Below are 16,787 nucleotides of genomic sequence, written 5' to 3'. Positions count from 1 at the left end.
CCTATAATTGGCGCTTCCCGTTTTCAATTTTTCTCTCAACTTTTCATCTCTGTTTCTCTGTTTCCAATTTTCTCTCTCAATCTCTGCGAATTCGAAACGAACTGATCGCATTTCTGCAACCCAATAGTCGGGGAGACTGAAATCAGAGGGCAGGTCTGGCCGGATTAAGCACCGCAGCCGTTCGAATCGGCGGAGGCGGAGGTTTCTGGAACCGGAAGTGGAAGAAGAGGCGGAGCAGGAGGAAGACGAAGGTTAAGGATCGGTTTATGGAGCTCTGGCACAAGATGATTTTCCCCGTCCGACGAGTTTGGCTCGCTGTTTCCGCTCGCGTTAGGGCTCGCAAGAACGGTCAGTCTCTTAATACTCTACTTCTTTTGATTGATTTTAGAGTTTTTTTTAAATCGAAGTTTGATTATGACTTTTGCTCGAATGTACTGATGATCTCGACCGAATGGACTTAATCTGACTGAAGGAATTGCTGTATTTCGTTCTCTTTTTACTTTTCTTCCTCCTGTTCTGATTTTTAATTTCTGAACTCTGAACTCTGTCGATTTTCTCCATGTCGCCATTTGGAATTGTTTACTGCGGAAGAGTTTGTTTGCATCGTCATCTACAGTTTTCTGCATAAGATTGTGATATTGATTTGAGGGATAAGATTTTCGTTCTCGATTTGCCATGAGAGGAAAGAATTTCGAAAAATATGGGAGGAGCTAGCCATCAGGTTTATAATACTAATTTCTTAATCTGTTTCTTTAAAATACCTTTAACAATTTGAATTTGTTGTATTATACCTTGATCTGTATGCGATGGTCATTGACTCATTAGCCACTTGATCCCAACCACTACGATATGAGACTGAGAGAGAGAGAGAGAGATAGGGAAAAAGAGAGAGAGAGAGAGAGAGAGAGAGAGAGAGAGAGAGAGAGAGAGAGAGAGAGAGGTTCTAGAAGGCAATAAATGGCCATGTGATTATGCAACCTCCTCAGTTCAATAATTTGGTAGGAAAATCACAACGATCCCATTTGATCATGTATTCCTTTTTCTCCAAAGTGATCCTAAATGGCCAAAAACTATCACCAAATATGGTCATCAAATATTTCTTCAATTTTTAGGAATCTATGTGAAAAATTCCTTCAAGTTTACAAGCCATAGGTGAATCTATTTTTAAGCTATCACCAAATATGGACATCTCCTTTGAAAGTAAATTTATTTTCCCATTAAGATATTTTATCCCATGAATCTCTCCCACCATTTTAATAATGCACTAAAAAGGTTCCCACTAGCAGTTCAGTAGAGAAGACAGTGAAAGATTGAAGCCACTTTGAAGATTAAAATTCCTTTTTTTTTTCTCTATTACAGCTTTGATTGTCATTGTCCTGTTGTGATTCTTAACAGTAATCCCACTTAACACTTATGACGGCCACCAAAATTAGTGACCAAATTTGATTTGTTTTTGCACTTCTATTACTATTACAAGCAGGAGGACAAGAGGCGTGGCCATCTCTAGACTTTTATTATTCTTTTTAGTATTGTCCCAAGTCGCTTTAATTGACAATTTGACAAGCACCACAAAATTCACAACCAATATATATATTCTTTCCAAAAATATATAGAGAGAGAGAGAAATGAAGTGGAGTTAGGTCAATCCTGTCCTTCTTGATGGGCTGGGCCCAAATCTGCAGGCCCATTTACTTCTGAATTTGTTGTATGGGTGGCCCAAAAGATGTTTTGAAAATGCTCGAGCAATCATGAAAATGCTCTTTTGATAACTTGAGCTAAGCAACTGTGTCATTTTTGCTGCTTACAGGAGCTGGACTTTTGAAGCTCCATGATGATGTAGAAACCTGCGGGTATGAAGATGTGAAGGTGATGTGGGAAATGCTTCGTAGATCGGAGTCGGAGCTGGTCGGTCACCAGCCGAAGCGGAAGCAGCGGCCGTTCTGGCGAGTCTCGGTGTGGTCCAACCATGCCGCTGCAGCCTCGTCTTTCACTGCAACTCATGCTTGATGCCATCAGATCAGCTCTCGTCTCAGCTCAGCTTCTGTACCATCTCTTTGGTATCTTCCATCTTTCTTTTTGGAACTAACAGCCAATGCTTGCCATGGCACAGCTGAACTCTTTTACAAACGTGTTCAAAGAAAATGTGAAGTCTTTGCAAAGGCAGTTGATCTTTAGCTTCCACTTTGAACAGAAAAGAACAGCCTCTTGTAAGTAATAATAAAAATTTTGGTCCATAGCTCGAATTGTTCGCAAATTGATCGATGATGATACTGCATTCGATGTGTTCAGAAGTCCATGGAAATATATAATACTTGTAGTTAGTTTTTCATCTATGAAAAAATGCATTAGTCCGAATGAAAATCAATCAAAATTTAATCACAATTTCAACATTTTGATGGGAGAGATATGTGTCGGAGACTTTTGGTTGGAATTGATGCAACTAAATTTTGGTCACTATCATTAAGTATACTATATCTAATGTTTGTATTCTTTATAGATGCTGAAAATTCTTTCATGTTAAATATTAATCGTGTTGAAAATAAAATAAAAAGTAAAATCTAAAATGCAGGGCCCCACAATCACATAATTAGCCACTATTTTGTGGGAAAGGTGAATTCTAAAAAATATACCTTTTCAGTTTTTTCTTTTCAATATCTTTCAAATCTTATTATTGACAACTGGAAAGGAAAAACTTCACTCACTAAAATCAAAAACTGATCTTTTACTATACCAAACAAAAATATTCTTTATCATTTATGAGTTTATATGGCGAAGAGGAACACCAATTTCCTTCCTTAAAAAAGCTTTCCCCATAACACTTTAAATAGGACCTGAGAGGCTGAGATACTATTACTGCTTCTATAAATTGTAGATTCATAGTTTTTTTCCCACTTTTAAATATCTAAAAGTATATACTTGCTTGTTGAAACTAAAGCATCTTTTCACAAGTTTCCAAAAATAAAGCAAGATTTGCCTTATTTGCAAAAAGAACCCCAATCGGATCGGATATAATATTTATTGAGGTAACTAAAATTAAAATGATCAATACTTAGATATTATCGATGAATAACTTCAAAAAATAAAAAAGTTATTTATATTTTCAGCATTTCTCTCTTATTTGTGGAAAATTTAATGATTGTTTACTAAGTATTAATTAAATTTTGTTGAATTAAACTCCACTGAAAAGTAAAGTAAGAAGAAGAGAAGTGGAGAGGTAAGTCATTTTTCTTACAAAAAAAAAAAAAAAATATATATATATATATATATATATATATCATGAGGATACAATTTTCACCATCAGCCCCACAATCCAGATTCCTTGGGTTTACAAAAACTTGGCCCTCAACTCAAGAACATGAGCACACAATCAAACAACAAAAAATTTAGCCAACTTTAAGAATTAGCTGAATAATTTCTGTGCCATAATTTCCACTCCACCATGTTAATTAACTTCACACAGCTTGAATTGGAATCCTTTGCCTCTTCGACCTCCTAGCCTTCTCCACAAATCTTGGAGCACCCACCACAGATTCTTCTTCCTCCTCCTCGTCCTCCGCCAAAAACGGCAGCAACATCAGCATCTCCGCCGTGAACCTATACTCCGGCTTCCTCACAAAACACACCTTCAAAAACGCCCTCGCCTCCGCCGACAGCACCGCTCCCTCCGGAATAATCGGAATCTCGTACTTCTCACCAAAACGTCTCGTAATCTCCTCCGTGTCGTCGCCGCCGCCGCCGCCGCTCCAGGGGCGGTTTCCGGTGAGCATCTCCAGAACGACGCAGCCGAGCGCCCAAATATCACTCGGCGATTCTTGCACGCTGTAGAGCAATGTCTCCGGCGCCATGTACGGCACCGTTCCTCTCAAGTAACGGTCTTTCTTTGTCTTGCTGGTCCTCTTCGCCAGCCCCAAATCGCCGATCTTCGCCACGCAGCGCCGACCGTTGGCCGAATTCCTCGGCACCAGCAAAATATTCTCCGGCTTCAAATCGCAGTGCACGTATTGGTTCTTGTGAATGTGAATTAGCCCTTTGATTATTGATCTTGTGTAGCTCCAAACTTCCTTCTCCTCCAAACCCTTTCCACCTGAAAATACCCATCAAAAAACTTTCTTAAAGACACACAAAATTTCACATTCCAATGTAGTTTTTTTCCCATTCTAAATTAAACCCAAAATTTATTACATTCTAAACATGTAAGATTTTTAGGGTTAGATGAAAAATTTTATTGTTAGCTCCGCCCCATGATCACTACTTTAAATTACCTGTAAATCCATAAAAAATTTCATTAAACCCTAAATTTATTCCGTTCTAAATTTTAGGGTTACAGTCAAATTTTTTCTTAACATGTAAGATTTTAGGGTTAGATGAAAAATTTTATGTTTTTTTTTTTTTTGGTTGAGCTCTGGCCCATGATCACTACTTTAATTTACCTGTGTTCTTGATTTGATCGGCTAGGGTTCCGGCAGTGGCGAACTCGAGAAGCAGATTATAAATCATCTGGCCATTCTCGTCGGTGGTGATCTCTTCTCCAAAGCATTTGATCAACGAATCACATTGTTTCAAGTTGTCGTAGTTTTGCTTCTCCTTCTGTAGGGTTTCGGAATCGGAGACTTCTGCGGACTTGACGGCCATCACCGGAGGAAAAATGCTGAATTTAGAGATGGGTCGCCGTAAAGACGCCATGAAAACCGACCCGAAGCTTCCTTTTCCGATCAGCCGCCCTCGCTGCCACCGCACGCCGTGGTTGACCGGAGTAGGGACAATTTCGTCATTTTCAGTGGACTTTCTCTTCATTTTCTCTTCTTCTTTTTTGGGTGAAAGTGAGGAATTTAGAATGGCATGGATGGAAGCTCTGTAGGGTTTTATACATATTTTTTTGCCCTAAATCGCAACTTGGCGGGAAACTGGTCTCTTCTTGTTAACTAAGGAAAAGTAATTAGCTTGGGAAAAGGTAAATGTATTTTGACACGTTTGAAATTTATAACTACGGTCTTAATTAAATTTTAGTCACCGGGTGTTCTTATTAACTTAGGAAAATTAATAGTTAACTTAAGAAAAATAAATGTATTTTAACGTGTTTGAAATTTAAAATTAGTGTCTTAATTAATTAAAATTTAGGGAAATTGTAGTAGGCAACAAAAATCTGTATTTCAAAATATGTATTTCAAAATATGTCACCCAGATCACTGGCTAAGGCTGGCTTAGACGGGCTTGACTTAGACGGCTTAATAGATGGCTTATTGTTTCAAAATTTCAAATATAGCACAAATTTTCACTTATATCATTAATATATATCAAATACTCATATTATCATACACTCATATCAATAATATATCAGATGTATATAACATACACATTGCAAGTATATTAGATACTCATATCAGTAATATCTCATACGTATATTACATACATATATCAGTAGTCAGATAAATTATACATATATTACAGATATATTACAGATGTATATCATTTGGGGAAAGTTGTTAATTTAAAATAGGACCTACATTTTTAAAGTGTTATATTTGAAAAACTAAATGTGATTGCTATTTTATTAATTTTACTAAATATTTTTACCATATTTGCAAGTGCCCAAAAATTTAGATACTTACCCATAATAAGAAATTAGAATAAAAATCAATCAGAAGGAGAATTATTATATATTACTATAAAATTTTGAAATTGGAACAAAAATCTCACGTGGATAAAACTAGAAAGTATGGTACTGTTATTTTTAATAAATAAAAAATGAAAATTTTAATTATTTAATTATTGTTTTATTTATAGTAAATATTTGTATTATAATAGTAGGCGTAATATTAACAAATACGAAATAATTAAAATAAAATTACATGAACTAAAAAATATTAATTATAATTTTTATTGGAACAGTCATTATCATTAATCTAAAATATTATTAAATTTTATTGCTATAATATTTAATAATAATTATTATCTATTTTAATAATTTTATTGATATTAATTACTAATAGGGTGAGAAGTCAAATATGTTGTAAAGTTTTTTTAAATCTTACATGTTTTATTAAAAAATAATAATAAATAAATAAACGATTTTTTGGGAGACGCGCCAAGGCAATGCGTGAAAGTGGAGCCCACACCGAATCCTTTATAATCTCTCGCCGATCCCTAACGCCAAATCTCCGCTTCGCCGTCACTTTTCTCTCTGTTCCACTGCTCCATCACTCTCTGGTAAAAAGGGAAAAAAAAAACGCTAACACCTCTCCTCTTCTTCACTTTCAATCTCAATATCTTGTAATTACAGTCTTCTAATTCTGATCTATATCCGTTTTTTGATCGTTTTCTCTTTAGCTGCAGCTGCTGTAATTGCTACGGATTATATAATCGTAAGTCTCTCTCTATATCTCTTGTTCTCCCGCGCGATGATCATGCTTCGATTTGGTTTTTTTGTTTCGCATTCGTGTATGTGTTTAAGGATTTCTGAGTTTGTTCATTTGAATTTGCCGCATTTTATTCATATTCTCTGATCGCGTCGCGATATATTTTTTTTTCTTCTCTATTTGATGTTTTACTTGAGCCGTATCGACTAAATCACTGATAACGTAGAGCTGCTTTGGATTTTGATTTTGTAATTTTTTGCCTAGCATGTATTAAGTGGATCGGGGGATGCTGGTTTTGGTGTTTAATTAGTATAGTTTCGTGACGATTTTGAGTTCGTTTTCGTTCATGCATTCGAATCTCCTTTTTGGAGCACATAAGAGACAAAAGACCATTAATGCATAGAACGTTTAATTATAATAACTGCACATTGATTCCTGATGTAGTCAATTTTTTTTTTCTTTAATCAAATTTTAGCAATTGCACAACCTCAGTTTTGTTTATTTCAAAATTTATCTTGATGTTTTATGTTCTGTTTTCTATATTGTTCTCCTTTAAGTTGTCATACTGATTATTTTTCCTCAGGATGGACGCGATGGGAAATGACAATCTTAATTTACAAAATAACCTGTCAGATTCTATTATTCCTGACGATGGGAATGAAGAGTTGAGATGCCTCGGTATAATGAGAACTGATTCTAACTTCAATGGGCTCCATGAAGAGTTCAGTGCGGCTTCTGGATTCCATCATTCCCAATTTCCGGATGCACCAGTCTCCTTCTCCCATCCAAACTTCGCTGGATCCTTCTCTGATTCAATATCATACACTGATATTGATTGGTCGTTCGATGGCTCCCGGTTGGGTCTAAGCTCTCAGAATTGGTCTCACAGCATTTTAACGAATGCCAAAAGTAAGACAAATGCTCCATTCCATGTCAGGACTCCAGAAGTTCCAAGTACTTGTAGAGTCCCAATGAGACATCAGGCAGCTGAAGGCCTACATATAGTTGGAGAAACAAACAATCATAATTTTCAATCCTCCGGCTGTGGGGAAAAGATTGATCTTAATATCACTGCCATTCGCAGTGGATTCCAACCCCATTCTATTGAAAAGCTTGATTCGGAGACTCTAAAAGCCACCACGGCTCTTAACAAGGCAGATAACATCTCGGGCTTTTCTGAGAATTCTGTTGGAATAAGATGTAGTAATTTTATTAACTTTAGTTTGCACCCATCATTTGTCTTCCAACCATCTATCATAGTTGGTGAGGAGAACCCTCTTCCCACGCCAAGAAATGAAGATGATTTGAATGCTGCAGTAGGACAGAGCAATGAGGATATCCCCAACGCAGTTAAACTTGCAGCTTCCTCTAGGACAGCATCTAGTAATAGCCAAATTGGACTATCTTCACGAAGCTTGTCGACTGACTTAGAACCTTGTCCACTTAGAAGGGATCAAAGTCAACAGCCTTCTGAACATCAATCTTATATTGATACCAGGAACTGCTCGTCTGAGTGTTCGACTTTTTCTCCTTCCCTTGGGATCTTTGCAACCATCTCTGTACCAGATCGGTCATGTAAGACAGATGGATACTTCAGTTTCATTTACCAAGCATACTGCACAAGCAAACATTATTCTTATTAAATGATTATCAATTTTGAATTTGAACATGTTTCTTTGATGCTTGCAGTTGAGCTCCATCAATCTGCTGACCCTTCTCAGCCTCCCCAAAACGTGGGCAATGCTGCCACTTCGGGTACCTCTTTTAGTTCCTTTATTACTCTTCTTGTCTTTAGTTAACACATTTTCATCATATTATATGACTGGAGTAATAACTATAAGCCCAACAAGTTTCAGGAAATCACAATGCAAGAGAACCTGGGGCTGGTCTCACTCCACATCCTCACAGGGTAACCCCCCTCTCCAACCGAACTTGCTCAATTTCTTCTACGTTACTTTCTAACCCACCACTGTTTTCATCTTCCACAACTTCGGCCTCTTAATATTTTTGGAGTTTGATCTCAAAACTAATTTGTCGAGAAACCAATTATCTTCATTAGATCCCTTAATCTTTTTTATGTGGGATATTATTTAACACGACCAATACTGACAGTCATTTCATGCCCAAATTTCGCAGGTTCTTTCCGTCTCTGCCTCGCCTGATCATATGTCTTCACACGTTTCAATTCAACCTCAGACGCCCAAAATTGATCCAGATCTCCAAACGCAGGAGCAGATTTCCCGATCGATCATTAATGACTACCTTGCACCCTTCCCTTCCAAGTTTGAAGATCTACGAGTTCGTTCTCTCCGACGCTCAAGGAACTCACACTGTTATATAAAATGTCAAGGTACTTCCAACATATCCCTTTTCCCCATATTTCTTCATATGTTTAGTTTCGTCTGGAAAGTATTATGCATATGCTTTGCGTTCGCACTTGCATATGGTTAACTCAAAGACAATAATTTTAAATTAAAAAGAAAAACAAGTTGAGTACACACATTAGCTCCAATTTACTGTCTCATAATAAAGACAAAGTAAGATCCACCTATCTAGGTGTGTAGCTTTTGTTTTAAAATTTTTATTTCTATTGGAATTTTATTTTTTGTCCGTGGGAGATAATATTCCTTTTTATGGCACATTCCAAGTAGCATGAACACTAGATTTGTCATTTTGAGAGAAAGAGAATATTCAAAGCAGAATAGAAACTCTATTTTCAATAGATTATCTGTATAGGCGTCAAACACAGACATGATGTCAAATATGTGTCGGACAAATGATTTAGAGGGTCTTGGTTTTGTTCTGTTCATAGTTGCCAATTTTAAGTTTTGGACACCTGATGGATGCAACCAGATTTCAGACATACTGGGACAGGTATTAAAAGACAACCGACAAAAGTTAAAAATAAATAAATAAATAAATTCATACCGACTAAATTTTATATTAAAAACTAGACTAATAACACATGAGAAACCTGCATAGAATAAACTAATCAGATGGACAATTAGAAGAAAAAGCAAAATCAAATTAAAAAATAACATAAAAACAAAACAAATAAACCATGAAGAACTAGGTTTATGAGAGAGAAACCCACAGCATCGATCTAGGTGTGTGGCAGCCAACGACAAAGAAACAGAATGGGGGAAAGAATGGTTTGGATTGAGATTTTCAGTAGTCATTATTTGGGTATTGATAGTGTGTTTCTTTTTGGTTTACAAGATTTTAGTTCTGGCGGTTTTTACATAGCTAGAGAGAAGAGAGAGAGAGAGGGAAGGGGATGGGGACACTCTTTTCTTGGCGACCACAACAAAGAGAAGGGAGAGTAGAGAGCTCTGTTATATGTCTTATACACAGTAAAGAAGCTGGTTTTGTTCCTACCTTGGAACAAAATTTTCTTATATTAGTTAGTTTCTTCACATAAAGCATGACATGTCTCTGTTCTGTGATTGTGTCGTGTCTAATGTATATATATCGTGAACGGTCATACTCCAACCCTCCTGCATATGTCGAACAGTCGAACTGGAGTATTACGAATGTTTCTTTCAACACGTCTGTACAAAAGTAATTTATTTTTAACCCTGTTGAGTCTAACCTTAAACTTATAATTTATCCTAAATTTATATAAGTGGTGAAATTAAATCTACTAAATACTAAATTGAAAATTTACCAGGAACAACCAAGAAATCACACAAACAAAATATCCGAACTCAAGAAATTAAGCTATGGAATGCTCAAACAACCACGAAAATACTTAAAACAGAACATTAGCGATTTTCATGATAACTTTGGCATGAATAGGAATACTTTGACAGAAACAAGAGTTAATATGAAAAAAATTCTCCACCTACCAACTACTAGTAATCATGTGACTCATGTCAACATCGTATGAAAATGACAGAGTCCACCAACATTTAAAAATTATTTTGTAAAGACAAAATCATAGTGTGAACAAATTGAGTACAGTAATCCCGGACCATTATTACGAATTCTTCCTAGAGTTATATATACATTTGTATTGGGTGAGTAAGAGATATTTGTATGTCAACTGCCAAGTGGTGATGGTTAATTTTCTTTGCAGATTTGGACCAAACTCCTGAATTAAGTGGAGAGAGATGTTTCCTATGTAAGAGGGATCTTTCATTCAAACCAGAAGGCTCACTTGTCCTTCCAAAGATCCTACCTGCTGTGGCTGTACTGCCATGTCGCCACGTGTTTCATGACCTCTGTTTGGAACGCATCACTCCTCAAGACCAATCTGAAGATCCTCCCTGTATTCCTTGTGCCGTTGGGGAGACTTGATTTCTGCAAACCATATTTGTCAGTCACTAATCTCCTCTTATTTCTCTGTCTCAGAAAATTTTGCAACTTTTAGGTCCAAAACATAGAGAACTGCGATAGAAATTCCTTGAGAAGAGTAAATTGAGATGGGTTTAACTTTGTATATAGGCAGGCAAATGGCTTCGTAGAGAACTTTGATTTATTTTAGGCTAATTTACCACTTGAACATTGATGTCAAGTGCACTAATTTTTCTATGTTTTAGGTAAGATTCTTTCACAGCCAATGCTCCAATGTTATCAAATGCTCCAATGTTATCAAACTAGTGTTTATTTTAGTTTTTAGTTTTTTTTCCTCTCCTTGTAACTCGATTCTCTCTTTATAGGTTAGTTTTAATCATCGACTGTTTCAATCCTTTTTTTTTAGTACAACTGATTGTTTCAATATTGTCTTTAAATCTTTGATTATATGTCATCATTTGTTTAGTATTAAACTCTGATTGGATTTGATGTATTAAGATAAATAAAAGACGTGCGAGGAAGTGATCGACATTTGTCATAATAATTTGAACTTTGCAAGATGTTTAATTGAACGTAGGGTATGTAATCTAAGCTCTTGGCTGCATGTTTTATAACATGAAGTAAAGGCGAATTTTTTTTTTTAGTAACTAAGTTTAAATATTGGGTTGTGTCCCTTCAAGCTTTTGTCCATTTTTGTGTCCCTATACTTTCAAAATGTTCATTTTTATCAATGTATAATTTTTGTTCATTTTAGTTATTGTCTTTTTAAGGCATTCATTTTTGTCTTTATACTTGAAAAGTGAATATTTTATACACAATGGAAATAATTTCATATGAAGTTATTACTACAATTCAAGAAATTTATTAAATGTAGTGTTTGTGTTGAAATTGTGATGAAAAAATGAGAACAAAAGAAAATAAAGGCATCAAAATATCACATTTTAAAAATATAGGAATTAAAATGAACATTTTTAAAGTATAAAAATTAAAATGGATAAAAAAAATACAAAGATCAAAAGAGACATTTTAAAAGTATAGAAACCCACATGAATTAAAAAAAGCATGGACAAAATAATAAATATTTAAGAATAAGATACCAAACACTAGTTTCAAAAGGGTTTTTCACTGCCTAATACAGATACAACTTTCTTTTTACTGCCAAAAAATTTGCATGGGTGCCAACATGAACTTACTTTAGCGAGGGATCCTATTCCTATTGAAGTCGGAAGTCTAATTCCTTGGCTCTAGCTGTACTCGACACTAGTATGAAAGAGAGAGAGGCAATCTGTCAAATTTTCAATTTTGTCATCATCTGTTCTATCGTTGGGCTTGGGCTCGTTGGTCCAATGACTTAGAGAGAAGAACATTTTCAGCTTCACACTTAGGGCTTTCTTGGGCCCACATTACTTTAAGCTTTAATAGATGTTTCATTGGTACTCAAAAAGAAAAATAATAATAAATAAATGTTTTAATGAAAGGGGTTAATTTCAAAATTAATTTTGTAAGTCAAAATTGATGTAATCTAAAGAATTAATAATGTTATAGTTATAGTTATATATATTAAACAAAGATTTTGCCTTTAACATTTATGTTGGAGTATAATGATCCGCCGAAAATGTAATTTAGAAATATAATATAAGATGGAATATTCTCTCGGAATTAGGAAATATTGGAAGGCGTGAGGAAACAAATAATAGTCCAAACAATTTAAAAGGAAAAAAAATAAATAAGAAAAAGAAACTGCGGGACCCACACCCAGCAAGTAGATGACGACAAAAATTGGCATCAAAACCTCCACCTCAACGCCAAATCTGAACCGTCGGATCACAATCACATGGTTCTGCTGTCGTTTTGTTCTGCAATTTATCTGCTCCCACAACAAACACCGAACCAGAAAGCCATAAAACCAAACTCAATCCACGACTCCATTTTCCTCTCTCTCTCTCTATGCCAAAATTCGGAGAGGATTCTCCGAATTGACGGTTCGGTGAAGTTCTTCCTCGAATTCTTCTTCAATGGAGCGCGATAATTCCGGCAAGATTGACAGGATTCTCGAAGGCTTTTCTCCGGCGTCGGCTCCTCGAATTCACTGGAAATCTCGCCGGAGATCAGGTAGTAGCGCTTTCCTTTTCTCTCTCACTCTCTCTAATTAACTTCTCCGCGGTGTTCTACGGTTGAACTTCCGTTCAATTTCTGGAAATTTTGCTCCGAGTCTCTGTTTCGGATAGTAAACAAAATCCGTCTAGGTTTGAAATTATCGCATAATCTAAGGCATTTCCTCATGAATTTTGAAGAATTTCAGCCTTAACCAGAATCGTCTGTTCTTACTCCTCATATTTTGCTCTTCCATTGCTTTTGATTATTTTTTTACGAATTAACTCGACTGTTCGCCAACTGCCATGGATTGGAGGTGAGAAAAGGTACACGAAACGTTTAAATTGTGTTTGTTCATCTCCTCCTCATGCTTTCTGTTATCTGTTTTCCGAAGAAAGAAAAACTAATTATTTTTATTTATTTTTTATTCTTAATTACATAGATTATAGGTCTCGAAAATAATATTAATGATTAATTTAATTGTTATTTGGAAACTGATTAATTTGCCTTTTCAGCTCATTTATAATTTATTTATTTGACTTTTTTTTTTTGTGGATTTTATCTTTCCTTTCCTCTCACTTATTTGACACGAAAGGCCTTTATTGTCATCATATGTGGAAAATAATAAATACAATAGGAATTGCACTCTTTAAATTTCTTAAAACGACGTCGTAATGTTTCTAGAAATATATTTTTCATATTAATACTTGAGAGCTGTTTATTTTCTATAATAATTTTACGTGCTTTACTTTGGTTACTTCTTTGAAAAGAAAAATTTACATATTGACTAGAATTTGATCTTTTACATTAAAAAATAACTTCTAGTTTCTTGAATTTTAAATATGGTTAAAGTCGTGATAAAAATATTGCTAGACTGGTTATTTTACAAAATTTAAAAGAAAAAAAAATTATTTAATTTGGAATTATATGGGGGGAAAATTCCTTTGTTTTTAGTTATGGACTCTGCCTGTGATGTGTCGGTATTATTTGTTAGTTATTTTCTGAATAATGTCTTTTCTTTTTAATTGTCAATTTTAAAGGGTAAAATGATTTATTTGCAAATTAGCTTTTATTTTACCCCATGTTTGTGGTTTCAGTGTAAATAATGTTGCTTGTTTTCTTCCTAAAAAATAATGAAAGCTGATGATTTATTCAAATACTAGTTTTGTCCAAACAAAGGACTAAGAAACTGTGGTAAGATGCCCAACTTTAGTATAAATCAGCAATAAATGTATATAACTTTTTTCTTTGAACTCAGATGTTCATACTTCCATATTTAGTCGTAGGACTCCCAAACTAATTTGGTCAATTTTAAAAAAATATTTTTTAAAATACTATTGTTAGTATTGAACTCATGGAGAAAATTTTCGATTTAAGATGCATTATATCAAAGAAACTAATGCTTGTTTAAGCCGATCGAGTCGGTTTATTTGGTTTTTTTTTTCATTTCTAATAAATTTCACTCTAAAAGAGTGATAGTTCAGCCTAGATCAGGAATGAATTATAGGATTGATCATAGGATGCATATCTTTCTATATATAGTGAATCTTTTAAAGGTCAAAAGATATAAGTTTTACAATCTCATTGGAAATTAGGAATCCTATTCATAAATATATGCCTTTCTATAATATCAAGTTTGTATTCAAATGATGGGACTCAACACCAACTATATATATTCATTTCAGGTTTCTTATTTTGGCCCACATTCAGCTATCAATCATTAAACATTTCTTGCTGTCTTCTTCTTGAAAATCAAGGTTTTATGATTTGGGGCCAATTCCATGGTCACCATCTTGCATTTCATCTCTCTTCATGATGTAAATTTGATGATTTATTGTAGTTGAAGAAAGAACTTCAATTGCCTGTGACTTTGTCTTGGAGTTGGCTTAATTACTCTTCCTTTTTTTCTTCTCTTTCTAGTTTTTAGTTGACAGTTTCTCTCTCTTACTCACTCACTCGTAAGCTAAACTCATTAAAGTTTCTTTGCTTTCAATGTAATCTTCCCTTTTTCTGGTGTTTGTTCATACTTTTCACAATTTGGTCCTGTCAAGCTCACTGTTGCCTTTTAAGCGTCAAGTCATTTCTCTCTTATACTTCCCGATAACCTCATCACATACCGACCAGTGTGCAGGCAAGTATTAGCTCTAAACAGGCATATAATGAAGTCTTATTTATTGAGCTTTTTTCTGTATTTGTTGTCCTAAATTGGTTGGAACTAGAAATGGTATCTTCTTTCCAACAGCTAGCGGGAGGAATTTAGACAAGGTAACTGAAGATCATGATTCTGCTAATAAAATTTGGGACAAACAGGAAGAACCTCATGACAAGGACAAAACTCAGGACCTCGAGGCCGAGGTCGTCCCCCCTGAGCTCTCCGAGCGTCGGAGGGCCCTGTTTGAACCCTTGGAACCTGTGAAAAACATCAATGGCAGAAGGCCATCAGCTGAATCCTTACTCCCTCCGCCTGACTTCGATGCCACCGCTTATCCTCGAGGGTGGCTCATCGGGAAGAAGCGAAAACTTGTCAATGTCGACGTCGTCGAGAGCATGCGGAGGATTGCTGTTCAGGAAATGAACAGAAAGGTGCTGTAGTTTTACTGTTAAATCTGTACTTAATAACCGTTGATACAGATTCAAAATACTAATTGACACATTGTTTTCGACTGAAAGGCAGTTGGTTGGTGTTGTTATTGCAGGACCGGGAAATCGACGGTTTGAACGAGCAGCTCGACGAGGACGCTCGCTGCTTAGAACATCTTCAACTTCAGCTTGTGCAAGAAAAGAGCAAGAGGTCAGAGGTTGAAAGAGAAAATGCAATGCTGCATGATCAAATAAACATGCTAATGAACATGCTAGAAAATGAAGGAGCAGATGGCTCAGATGAACCTTAATAATCATATAATCATATACTTCATAATAATTCTTTTTGTAGATTATTTGGTGTGGGAGGTAGATAAAATTTCAATTATATTATATATATCTATGAAAATAAAAGCATCCCAGTAGTGTATTGTCATTATAGTGGGATGGTAATGTTTTTTCTTTTTCAAAGGTTTAGTGGGGTATTAGATTTGAATTTAGAAAATGTAAACTTTAAATCAACTGAATTTTAGCAGTTGAATTATCTAGTGGGTTGCAGTTGTTTTATACTGTTGATATCTCTTGTTTTTTTTTTTGTTTTTTGTTATTAAAATTATTAATTATTGTCTCTATTTAATATCATCTCTATTATTGTATCTTTAATCTTATTTTATGGTCATATATTTATATTATTGTGACATATAGTCACAAAACTAAAGCATGCTTAAAAACGACATTAAGTGATGTTTTAGTAAAGATAGTTGTAGAAATAAAACATTCATCAATATAGCGTAAACCTCTTTTATTGCCATAAAATTTGCCTACTTCATTTATTTTGTTTAATTTTTGAAATGCACTGTCAACTTTTTAATAGACTTTTAGTCTTTCTAAGATAAAGTACTTAATTCTTTTTCATTTAATCAAATCATTTTTTTCACAACATAATTTATGTTATATCAAACACACCCATCAACCAAAATCATTCGAGGAACTTCCCCTCCAAACACGTGTACTTGGTTATCTCATTTCCCACTTTGGTTGTTGAACTCTGTTATGGGTGATTGCTCCTCAAATTTGGCCCATGAGGCTTAATTTAATGAAATCTGTTTTTCAAAAAAAAAAAAAAAAAAATCAACCAAAATCATTCATTACAAATGGTACGCTCACACATGTCCATATGTTAATAAAAAAAGACACATCAATTTTCTATCAACCTATTCTAAAAGAATGACACTTAATTAAGAACTTATAATAAATTAAGAATTACTTAAAAGATTAGAGATTATTTATAGCGAAATATCAAAGTAGACAAACTTTTCAACAGCTACTATTTTTAGAGATTGGGAGAGACTCGTTGTCTTAACACGTTGGTTTTTTAGTTTGATTCTAAAGTTGGTATGTTATGGTTGTATGTGTGCATACATATATGCACGTGAAAGGCCAATAATTGAACTCCAAACT

The 16,787-nt window shown here is 34.8% G+C and overlaps 4 protein-coding genes across 4 annotated transcripts; 3 read left to right on the top strand and 1 right to left on the bottom strand.

Annotated features, from left to right (window-relative positions):
* On the top strand, nucleotides 1-2,236 carry LOC111013423 (uncharacterized). Its single transcript, XM_022287861.2, has 2 exons — nucleotides 1-348; nucleotides 1,808-2,236. The coding sequence occupies exons 1-2, from the start codon at nucleotides 267-269 to the stop codon at nucleotides 2,005-2,007; spliced, it is 282 nt and encodes a 93-aa protein (XP_022143553.1). The 5' UTR covers nucleotides 1-266; the 3' UTR covers nucleotides 2,008-2,236.
* A 1,088-nt stretch (nucleotides 2,237-3,324) lies between these two features.
* LOC111021943 (mitogen-activated protein kinase kinase kinase 20-like) lies at nucleotides 3,325-4,839 on the bottom strand. Its single transcript, XM_022299084.2, has 2 exons — nucleotides 4,431-4,839; nucleotides 3,325-4,084 (listed from the first exon to the last, which is right to left on the bottom strand). The coding sequence occupies exons 1-2, from the start codon at nucleotides 4,792-4,794 to the stop codon at nucleotides 3,453-3,455; spliced, it is 996 nt and encodes a 331-aa protein (XP_022154776.1). The 5' UTR covers nucleotides 4,795-4,839; the 3' UTR covers nucleotides 3,325-3,452.
* A 1,180-nt stretch (nucleotides 4,840-6,019) lies between these two features.
* On the top strand, nucleotides 6,020-10,797 carry LOC111020930 (uncharacterized). Its single transcript, XM_022297729.2, has 7 exons — nucleotides 6,020-6,207; nucleotides 6,328-6,362; nucleotides 6,940-7,931; nucleotides 8,046-8,111; nucleotides 8,213-8,265; nucleotides 8,493-8,706; nucleotides 10,435-10,797. The coding sequence occupies exons 3-7, from the start codon at nucleotides 6,941-6,943 to the stop codon at nucleotides 10,653-10,655; spliced, it is 1,545 nt and encodes a 514-aa protein (XP_022153421.2). The 5' UTR covers nucleotides 6,020-6,207; nucleotides 6,328-6,362; nucleotide 6,940; the 3' UTR covers nucleotides 10,656-10,797.
* Nucleotides 10,798-12,533: 1,736 nt separating this feature from the next.
* On the top strand, nucleotides 12,534-15,893 carry LOC111016948 (Snf1 kinase interactor-like protein). Its single transcript, XM_022292547.2, has 3 exons — nucleotides 12,534-12,764; nucleotides 14,989-15,329; nucleotides 15,443-15,893. The coding sequence occupies exons 1-3, from the start codon at nucleotides 12,668-12,670 to the stop codon at nucleotides 15,635-15,637; spliced, it is 633 nt and encodes a 210-aa protein (XP_022148239.1). The 5' UTR covers nucleotides 12,534-12,667; the 3' UTR covers nucleotides 15,638-15,893.
* Nucleotides 15,894-16,787: the final 894 nt, after the last annotated feature.

The sequence above is a fragment of the Momordica charantia genome, assembly GCF_013281855.1.
Source record: "Momordica charantia cultivar OHB3-1 chromosome 9 unlocalized genomic scaffold, Mcharantia_2.0 BLBB01000009.1, whole genome shotgun sequence".
In the NCBI taxonomy this organism is placed as follows: domain Eukaryota; kingdom Viridiplantae; phylum Streptophyta; class Magnoliopsida; order Cucurbitales; family Cucurbitaceae; genus Momordica; species Momordica charantia.
Note: the sequence above shows the minus strand (reverse complement) of the source record. Positions and strands in the feature narration are given on the sequence as shown.

What these genes read in the sequence shown, in the direction of transcription:
- LOC111013423 (XM_022287861.2), top strand. Translation starts at nt 267, where the DNA reads ATGGAGCTCTGGCACAAGATGATTTTCCCCGTCCGACGAGTTTGGCTC. An exon ending in CGTTAGGGCTCGCAAGAACG is followed by an intron (nt 349 to 1,807) that starts GTCAGTCTCTTA and finishes TGCTGCTTACAG; the next exon opens with GAGCTGGACTTTTGAAGCTC.
- LOC111020930 (XM_022297729.2), top strand. Translation starts at nt 6,941, where the DNA reads ATGGACGCGATGGGAAATGACAATCTTAATTTACAAAATAACCTGTCA. An exon ending in GGGCAATGCTGCCACTTCGG is followed by an intron (nt 8,112 to 8,212) that starts GTACCTCTTTTA and finishes AACAAGTTTCAG; the next exon opens with GAAATCACAATGCAAGAGAA. An exon ending in CTGTTATATAAAATGTCAAG is followed by an intron (nt 8,707 to 10,434) that starts GTACTTCCAACA and finishes TTTTCTTTGCAG; the next exon opens with ATTTGGACCAAACTCCTGAA.
- LOC111021943 (XM_022299084.2), bottom strand. Translation starts at nt 4,794, where the DNA reads ATGAAGAGAAAGTCCACTGAAAATGACGAAATTGTCCCTACTCCGGTC. An exon ending in CGATCAAATCAAGAACACAG is followed by an intron (nt 4,085 to 4,430) that starts GTAAATTAAAGT and finishes GGGTATTTTCAG; the next exon opens with GTGGAAAGGGTTTGGAGGAG.
- LOC111016948 (XM_022292547.2), top strand. Translation starts at nt 12,668, where the DNA reads ATGGAGCGCGATAATTCCGGCAAGATTGACAGGATTCTCGAAGGCTTT. An exon ending in GAAATCTCGCCGGAGATCAG is followed by an intron (nt 12,765 to 14,988) that starts GTAGTAGCGCTT and finishes TCTTTCCAACAG; the next exon opens with CTAGCGGGAGGAATTTAGAC. An exon ending in TTCAGGAAATGAACAGAAAG is followed by an intron (nt 15,330 to 15,442) that starts GTGCTGTAGTTT and finishes TTGTTATTGCAG; the next exon opens with GACCGGGAAATCGACGGTTT.